Source organism: Saccostrea echinata, unplaced genomic scaffold, assembly GCF_033153115.1.
Source record: "Saccostrea echinata isolate AGI-Se365-2 ecotype Australia unplaced genomic scaffold, CSIRO_AGI_Sech_v1 ptg000054l, whole genome shotgun sequence".
Lineage (NCBI taxonomy): Eukaryota > Metazoa > Mollusca > Bivalvia > Ostreida > Ostreidae > Saccostrea > Saccostrea echinata.
In genome coordinates, this window is record NW_026889803.1 from 52,267,501 (window position 1) to 52,277,500 (window position 10,000).

General features: G+C 33.3%; 2 protein-coding genes across 2 annotated transcripts in view; both read right to left on the bottom strand.

The window, feature by feature from the left end:
- LOC133171555 (serine/threonine-protein kinase Chk2-like) overlaps nt 1-4,150 on the bottom strand; it is a 13,752-nt gene extending 9,602 nt beyond the window's left edge. Inside the window, exons 1-8 of the mRNA XM_061306322.1 lie at nt 3,915-4,150; nt 2,597-2,721; nt 2,438-2,516; nt 2,191-2,256; nt 1,871-1,961; nt 1,333-1,441; nt 1,134-1,187; nt 403-467 (exon numbers count right to left, since the gene is read on the bottom strand). Coding sequence (XP_061162306.1) covers nt 403-467; nt 1,134-1,187; nt 1,333-1,441; nt 1,871-1,961; nt 2,191-2,256; nt 2,438-2,516; nt 2,597-2,721; nt 3,915-4,140 — 815 coding nt within the window. The 5' untranslated portion in view covers nt 4,141-4,150. The remainder of the gene's footprint in view (nt 1-402; nt 468-1,133; nt 1,188-1,332; nt 1,442-1,870; nt 1,962-2,190; nt 2,257-2,437; nt 2,517-2,596; nt 2,722-3,914) is intronic.
- Nucleotides 4,151-6,810: 2,660 nt separating this feature from the next.
- The window catches only part of LOC133172499 (caspase-3-like), a 21,992-nt gene continuing 18,802 nt past the window's right edge, over nt 6,811-10,000 (bottom strand). Inside the window, exons 7-8 of the mRNA XM_061307392.1 lie at nt 7,913-8,022; nt 6,811-7,717 (exon numbers count right to left, since the gene is read on the bottom strand). Coding sequence (XP_061163376.1) covers nt 7,568-7,717; nt 7,913-8,022 — 260 coding nt within the window. The 3' untranslated portion in view covers nt 6,811-7,567. The remainder of the gene's footprint in view (nt 7,718-7,912; nt 8,023-10,000) is intronic.

Genomic DNA, 10,000 nt, shown 5'->3' on the forward strand with positions numbered 1-10,000 from the left:
TTATAACAAATTAGTAATCTGTTATAACAAATTAGTAATTTGTTTTAACAAATTAGTAATTTGTTTTAACAAATTGATAATTTGTTATAACAAATTAGTAATTTGTTATAACAAATTAGTAATCTGTTATAACAAATTAGTAATCTGTTATAACAAATTAGTAATTTGTTTTAACAAATTAGTAATTTGTTTTAACAAATTGATAATTTGTTATAACAAATTAGTAATCTGTTATAACAAATTAGTAATCTGTTATAACAAATTAGTAATTTGTTAAAACAAATTAATAAAAGATACTGCTGCGGCCCTAATACGCTTCCGTATGCAAAATATATACAATGATACAGGAAGGCTATTTTGTTAGCACTCTTTAAATTGTTTAAGTAATCCATTTTGACTTACAATTCTAGAATAATGTACAGTACATCCAGTGTGTCCACCACATCTTCTATCTTTATTATACAGGGCTGTAAACAATAAATCTAAGTTATAATACAGGGCTGAAAACAATTAATCCAAGTCATAATACAGCGACAAAAAAACCAAAATTTAAATTAAAAATGTTCAATACATTCCATCATCCAAAAAGTGCTTAAAGCTATATATGGCGTATCTGAGCTAAAAAATGATCAAATGAGGTTGAGTGTAGATATACATGATATAATGTTATTTACTTTCAAATTAAAATTTTTACCGATTTTAAACTCAAATAACCTGATGTTTCTATATAAATTAAATTGACTTTAAATGAGTCTTTTATTTAAATGTGGAGTCAATAAATAAATCGGTAATTGTTTTAATTTTTTTTATATCTTTGAAACGCTGTTGATTTAAATTGTGTAATTTACAGAAAAGTCCTATCTTCATCTTTATAGAAAGTAATAAATCAAACAGAAAGATATCTTAAATGTTGGTTATCTGAACTTATCAAAAATATACCATATATGACTTTAAAAATATTTCTGTTATCAATGACAAGACCTTTTTTTTATTTTATTTGGGGGGTGGGGGGGGGGGAGGAGGAGGAGGATGTGGTAATTTACTTAAGTTAGAGTTGAAATACACAGCTGTATGAACATATATGAGCTTTAACAGTGATAATGCATATTGATTATCACACATACTGTACTTACATGCTTTAATGCTTTCAGTAATTTAACTTCATTCATGACTTGTTGACCTAAATTCTGAAAAGTAAATGTAAATAAATTATGCTGGGTTTTGCATAGTTGAAAAAAATTCAAGTATTCTGAAAAAGGATAACTTTTAATATTCTGCTAACAATCAAATGAAATAACTAAAGTTTGTTTGGACTTTTGTTTGTATACTTACAATCTGATTATTACCACCTATTGTAAACTTCTTCTTTGATATAACTTTGACAGCAAATCTTTCACAGTCTCCTTTGGAAAAAGCTATCTTGACTTCCCCACATGCTCCTCTGTTTGAGAAAAGTTATTTGATAACAAGAACACATATATGACGAATGATATTAAACAGATACACATATCTAAAAACATTATCTATCAATTTGTAATTTTTCTCATCTCTCTTTACTGATATTTAATATTCACAATTACCTTGCTTAAGAATCGAAGAAATATATATATGTACAATGTACTTTAAAACTATCAGAAAGACTGCTGAGTTTTCATCAAGATAATCCTGCAAGTCTTGATTTTTTTCTTTTAAGATATGATATAAAGTACATCTACATGTATATACTTTTTAATGTTCATTGTGCAGAAAAGAGTGCTCCAGAATAAGGACAACTCAATGAAAAGACCAAAACCATAACAAGTCAGGGAATTTCTAACTTCTTTGACATACAATCAGAAGTACATATGTAATGAGATTTAAGTTTTATTACTTTCCAAGAGTCCTGCCCAGTGTGTATTTTTCTCTGATCACCGGTGGTAACGACTTATCCTCATCCTGGTTTAGATCTAGATACATGTATGCTGAAATGAAACATATAAGTGCAATATTTTATTTCTTTATTTCCACATATAACTTATCCAGGAAAGAGAGACAAAGAATACTCTGTTTAAATAACTAGGTTTATAGCAGTAAGAAAAAAAAATCTTCTTACGCCAGTACATCGTATTTTATATAATTTGATAGACATGTAAAATTTTAAAGTTAAACTTTCATATTATTTCCTGCCAAAATTTCTTGACTTATTATTACCTTTGTTGTTCTTTAAAGCCAATGCAATTTCATCATTATTAGTCAAAACTTGCTTGTTTCCCTTCCCTAAAATTACAGAAGTACCAATGAAAGTACCAATGAAATCAAGAAAACTGCATAAGACATGTCATAAAGGGATGATGGTTTTTTAATTTTCGATGGCAATATCTCACTTTTATTTTGATCTAATATGTAAGAATTTGTTGTTATAGCAACACCCTTATCTTAGTCTTGTCTAACAACTTACCAACTTTTTCACCATTGACAAATGTTCCATTGCTACTTGTGTCCTCTAAGAAAACAAAAACTCCAGCACTGGTCTGTTGCTGAAGGAAATTAAAATGATAATGAAGCATCTCAGACAGTTACACATAATCTGAAACTCAATTCTTTAAAGGTTATGTACCTTAGTCAACTTAAAGTGAACCTTGCTATAAGCTTGAAAGCACTGCTTGCTTTTTGCCATCTGAACACTGAAAGACACATCACAATTCTCTCCTCGACCAAAGGAATATCCATCATTCTTCAATGCTAAAAGTATAAGCAATAACAGTCAAGTGCCCTGCATCAATATTAAAGTAGTCAGATTGGACATACTGTAACATTTATTGTTTTAGATCAAATATAGCAAAGACCAAAGATCCCAAATAAAATGAACATATTTGTAAAAAGGAGTTGCACAGTTAAAATGGAATCCGGGATGTTTCGCGCCGATTCTGTTTCGCACTGAGATGGTTCGCGCCAGGATGATTCGCGCCGATTTGGGCGCGAAACATCTCACGTTTTATTTTAAATATTTCATCACATTTTCATCCGTTTTAAATTATTTATCAAATATGATATAAATATTTTGTGTGCTCAAATTCATGACTTAATAACATGCACAACTATAGTTAACGGATCGTACGGTGCCCGTTTGCTCAGCGGGTCTGTTCAACAACTCGACAGTGTTTCAATGAGGATTTAATTGTAATAAGTTGGAGATCAAAAGGTGAGAATTTAAGTTGATGTGTGGGTTGTCCAAGCCAGCAATAATTACTTAATTAGATGGCGGTATTATAATTATCTACTTATACGTAATTAGCACGGTGTTATAATTCATAATTATGCTATGTATGTATACTTCAAACACAGACATAAATAATTTACGTCTGTGCTTCAAATATAATCTTCTTAAATTTAAAAAAGAAATGTTCCAAAAATATCTATATTTACATATATTTAAAATCTAAAATTTTGTTAAATGAACTAAACTCAGTAGCACATTTATGTACTTGGAGTGAAACATCGGGGGGCGAACCATCTCAGCACGAAATAGAATTGGCGCGAAACATCGTGGGGCGAACCATGCATAGGTGTGAAACATCCCGTTACCGTTAAAATGGTATGTCATTATAGCTTCAGGTGAATCAATGCTCTGGCAAGATTGAATTATGATCACACTGCAATCTTGAATAATTATTCCTATCATTCATATTTTCTTCAGATATACACATCATCCCGTTACAAGTGCAATGATGCCTACAAAGTCCTGCACTTTAAAAGAAGTAGAAGGAGAAGAAGACGTTATTTGGGCTTTGCAGATCGAATTTCCTCGAAATCGTTTAGAAATCTATTATTATCATTACGGTTAGATGTATTTTTCGTTAAAGCATTTATAATTTTAGTACAGCAGCTTAAACTTATATAAATTGTGATGATAAGCAGATTGTACAATCACATACCGACTGTAACAAAACCAGGTCCAAGTGGCATAAGTCGTCCCCAAGGCTGCGCTTCATCAGCTTCTTCTTCTTCACTGAAATCGCCGTCGATAAAATCAGATGGCACTGTCTCCATACTGCTGTGTGGATTACTGTCGGTGTTCTGTGAATTGTGTCCTTGTTGCAATCTACTGGAATCCTGTACTTTTAGCAATAAAGTTTCCACACTGACCACAGCATTGGACATTCACATGCCGGATGTGTACAATATTTGGCATTCAGTGCACATGCGCTATAAGTTATGGTAAATTGTACGAGAAATATTTCGATTTTGTTTTAAAAAGAAGCATAAAAACAAACAAAGCAAAAATTATTCAAAAAGGGGACATTTTAAGCATAGCATTTAAATAATATCATAGAAGCCTTAAAGGGGGAATCTCTGCGTGGGCGGATCAAGGATTTTTTCCTAGAGGAATGGAGGGGGTCCAAACCAACTTAAAAAAAAAATAATAATAAAATAAATAAATAAAGATAGAAGGAAGGAAATTAAAAGGGGAAAAAAACTCCAAAAGCCAATTGAACGGGGGATATATAATTGTGATAAACTCTGAAATTCAATTTAGAACTATGATGTCATGGAAAGAAAAAGAATCACGGTGCTAAAATGATATGCTATCACAGTGTGAAAGGATATCAAAGTAAATTAAAAAAAAATCTGACCTGTAATAAGATAGTAACTAAACCATCGTGGTAGAGACTAAAACTGCAAATTTCTTCCCAAATACGTTGCTAAAATCCATGTTACAATGTTTTCAATCTCAGAAGCAAAGGGAAAATCAAAGAAAATGTAACAAACAGAAAATTCAATGTTTTGTAGTTGGATATGGAATGTATTTCACTCGTGCATCTATAGGTGCCCTTGCTAATATGGCATTTGGAAAGAAAACATTGAATAAATACATAAAAATCTTTAAAATTCACCCTGGGCCTGTTTGACATAATAAAAATCAACATTACCATAGTTCATACCAGGCCCGTAGCAACGGTTTCAAAAGTTTTTTTTTTTTTTGGGGGGGGGGGGGAGGGAGGGGACTTCACCCAAAAATCTGACAACCAAAAAAAAAAAAAAAAAAAAAAAAAAAAACTATTTAACTCTCCAAATCCTCGAATTTTCCAGTGCTCCACCTTACAGCAAACAAAGAGTGGGAAAGGGGGTGGGGAGAGGAGCAACCAGCATCTAAAGGAAAATTTACTATAGCAAAATACTACGCTCACAAAAAGTGCCCCCCCCCCCTTCCGCGTTCTATAGGCCTGCATACAAAGATTGTATCTGTTTGATTCTAATTCGTTCCCAATTTTTATGGGTGTTATTAAGAGGCCGAACGGAAAACGAAACAGCTTTTCGAAAGGAGTAATAACGCCTTTTTTCGCGTTATTACGCCTTTTACAGCTGTTTTATTGGCGTTAAGACGCCTTTGAGAAAAGCGTTATTATGCCTTTTTAAAAGGCGTGTTACGTCTTTTTAAAAGGCGTTATATAACGTCTTTTTTCGCGTTATAACGCCTTTTTACCTCGCTTTATTACACGTACGCCTTTTTGGCGTTAATACGCCTTTTGAAAAGGTGTTTTTATGTCTTTTAATTTTGTTCACCCATAGATTGATCCTAATAGGCTTTCGTAAGAAATACTGGTTCCTGTCTGATTTATATCTGTACAAAGTATACAGTGTATAACTTGATGTAAGATTTTCTGTTTCCTTTCCGTCCCACGTTTTATAGCAACACCCCTTTTTTAAGTGGGTGGTACGTGAAACTACATACTCTTTCATTCATTCTGAGTGAAAACATTTGCATGTATTTATCTGTATTTGTTACATGCAAAATTAGACATTTTAAAATTTTCACACAGTGACATAAATAACTGACCAATATAAGGGGACGACTACATGTATTTGATTCTGAAAGGGGGGGGGCAAAATTTTTCAGGTCAGATTATTTATTTTCATACCAGTCAAGACAGATTATTTATTTTCAAGATAATCAAGGACAGATTATTTATTTTCTTCTTCTCAGGAAAAAAGTTTGACAAGTCAAAGAGGGGTGTGGGGGTTCCAAACACCAAAACTCTATTTCCTGGGGGTAGGGGCTATTGCCAGTCAAGGTCAGATTATTTTTTTTTTTTTTTTTTTGCCAGTTGAGGTAAGATTATTTATTATATATTTTATATAATACAGGATTTTTGCATCCCTAATATGAACACAGGCACGCACCCTGTATTACACACCCTGTATCAGCACCCTTTATTTCACCCTTTATTACACCTTTTATTACACCTTTCCGGAATATCTCTGTATTTTTCATTTGGAGTACCTTGGATCTTTTCCTATTTCTTTCCAAAGTTTATTCAAATTGTAATTTTATTTCATCAGACATATTATGTTATTCAAAATAATTATTTGTTTGATTTATAATAATTTCATTTCGTATCGCTGAATGCATTTATTTGCCTTTACAAAAGATTGAGAAACGGAAATTCAACAAAAACAGAACACATTCAATTATTAAAAATTCAGTAATTAATTTACAAGTTTATATATGATTTTTAGGACACTATTTTCAAATATATAATAAAAACAACAATACAAGACAAAATCTGTATCACACCCTATATCAACCCTCGACCAGTATCAGCCCTCTGGCCTTCGGCCCTCGGGCTGATATTGGAGTCTCGGGTTGATATGGGGTGTGATACAAATTTTGCCATGAATTATTCTCTATTTATTTTCAACATTTTCAAGGCCAGATTATTTTACAAAATCTACCAGCCCCCCCCCCCCCCATTTCAGAATCAAATGGTCATCCCCTAATGTGATTTGGATATTTAAACCATATACATATAGTAAAATGTGAGAACTATCAAAAAGATAAACATGTATTTATGAAACAAGAAATATATAATACATAATATATGCATAAACATTGAAAGAAATATAGCATGTTAACAGGCCTTGATTTGAACCTGTTGCTTTCAAAGACAGCAGGCAAGTGACATTTTTTTTGAGCACCATCTACAACATATGTGTATCTGACCACAAGTACCAATTAATTCTTTTTTTCTTTTGAAAACTTTGCATGCCGACAAAAATTACCTTTAAAACTACCGTACTTGAATATTATCTTCAAGTATTACTTTGCATGTTATCTTTGTATTTTGAGTTATTGAACACAAGTAATCAAACCCTACTATTTTGTGCATGAAACTTATATACTTGTACCAGGCATATGCCGAGTTATGCCACTGATAGACATGCCCCAAAATGTTTGAAGGGACCTGCCTTATCTCTTTGTAGTTAGTTATTAGAAAGAAAATCATTAGAAAGCACATTTACATAGATATTTATACAATAAAACATTTAATTTCTTACACAAATAAAATCTGATAGAAGAACTCATTTTCATATCATGTTATACAAAATTTTTTTAAAAATATGTCATTCATTTTCGAACAATGTATAATGTGGATTCCAACATTCTAGATTATGATCAGCAGAAAGGAATTTGAAATTCTTAACTTTGGAGTACAATTTAATCTTAATTCAGATTTTTAAAGTTAAATTCACTGTTCCTAAGTATTGAGCTCATTTCTTGCTTGAGGGGTACACAATGTATCAGGAACTAATTTAAGCAGTGGGGATGCACTCTTTTATCTCCATAAATTCCTGGGAAGAAGTATAATTTTTTCCTGAGTGATGAGTGGTAGTTGGACACTGTAACATAGTGATACCCTCCATCTGAAGCCTTGCCTTTACTGACTAAGTAGTTTACCTACAATAATAGAATGCATTAAAATGCAACAGAAGATATTATAACAGCTTATATTTTCAGTATGAAGCTAATTTAACAATAGATTACTAATATTCAAATGACCACTTTAGATCACAGTCTTTCCTCAGACTGCAATGCCTAAGTCTGATGATTTGTAAGAAAGTGTTGATCGATGTTTATCAAAGCTATGCTTGCCTTTCCCAGCATTTCAACTAGGTCTTTGAGATGAGCTTCATACTTAAAGATCCACACCACAGCCTGCATAAACCAGGATCCAGAATTTGTCTTTCTCCATGAAAGAGAACCTATTCAAACAAGTGTTGAATGATTTCAAAATTATGAATTTTAATATTAGATTAATTAGATATTTAACAAGAAGTCTGTGAGCCAATGCTCACTAATAATACCTCCGCTCTGATGTGAATACACAAGTTCAGTTATGGACAAACACAGTGATAATCAGGAAATTGACATTGGATTAGTAAAAAATGAATCCCAACATATGGCATGCCTAAACAAACATTGTGTTAAGATTTCAAGCACCTGCGATAAGTAGTTGCTGAGAAAACTGCGACCAAAATTTGTTATGTATGGTACAGACAGATGCAGGGATGAACAGGAAGTTGACATTGGATTTGTACCAAAATGAATCCCATTATATGGCATGCCTGAACAAGATTGTGCTAAAATGTCAAGCATCTGCAATGAGTAGTTGCTGAGAAAACTGCGACCAAAATTTGTTATGTATGGTACGGACAGATGCACAGATAAACAGGAAGTTTACATCAGATTCGTACAAAAATGAATCCCACCATATGGCATGCCTAAACAAAGATTGTGCTAAAATTTCAAGCATCTGCGATGAGTAGTTGCTGAGAAAACTACGACCAAAATTTGTTATGTATGATACGGACAGACACACTAATAAACAGGAAGTTGACATCGGATTTGTACAAAAATGATGAATCCCAACATATGGCATGCCTAAACAAAGAGTATGTAAAAATTTCAAGCACCTGGGATGAGTAGTTGTTGAGAAAACTGCGACCAAAGTTTGTTATGTATGGTACGGTTAGACACACGGATAAACAGGAAGTTGACATAGGATTGGTACAATAATGATTCCCACCATATGGCATGCCTAAACAAAGAGTGTGTTAAAATTTCAAGCATATGCGATGAGTAGTTGCTGAGAAAACTACGACCAAAATTTGTTATGTATGGTATGGACAGACGCACGGATGAACAGGAAGTTTACATCAGATTTGTACAAAAATGATTCCCACCATATGGCATGCCTTAACAAAGAGTGTGTTAAAATTTCAAGCATATGCGATGAGTAGTTGCTGAGAAAACTACGACCAAAATTTGTTATGTATGGTATGGACAGACGGACGGATGAACAGGAAGTTTACATCAGATTTGTACAAAAATGAATCCCAGCATATGGCATGCCTAAACAAAGATTGTGCTAAAATTTCAAGCATCTGCGATTAGCAGTTGCTGAGAAAACTACGACCAAAATTTGTTATGTATGGTATACGGACAGACGGACGGATAAACAGGAAGTTTACATCAGATTCGTACAAAAATGAATCCCACCATATGGCATGCCTAAACAAAGATTGTGCTAAAATTTCAAGCATCTGCACTGAGTAGTTGCTGAGAAAACTGTGACCAAAATTTGTTAGACAGACAGGCAGACAGACAGACACACAAGGGTAAAACAGTATACCCCCCTCTCCTTCGGAGCAGGGGTATAATAGATTTTCTGGAAAATTGACAAGATTCAGCTACAATGATTTCTATCATATTAAGGCCAAAAATTGTAGAAAAACAAGTTAGATGAAGCAAGAGGCCATGCAATGGGCCACTATAAGTCTCAACAAGTTACACTTTTCATTCTAGCAAATGTTTTGGCTGATATTACATGCATATAAATCCCCTTATCGTGTCTCCAAGACAGTGCTTTCAAAACTTTTTCTATAAGCAAACTAAATTCATCCTATCTTGACCCTGGATTTATATTTAGACTACAGAATGTTGACTAATTACTAAAATGAGAAGTCATAGCTGTTTCTAATGTAACAGGCTAGAAGAATAATGCATCGGATCAGACCAGAATTCAAACACAGGCCCCCTGAATCTCCAGTCAGATGCTCTACCAACTGAGCTATCTGGCCACCTGTGATTGAACCTGTCTGACTGCCACACTCCTCCCTCCTTAAAGGTCTTTGCCCCCAAAGACACCAACCCTGGCTCTTCCCTGGCAGGTCTTCTACC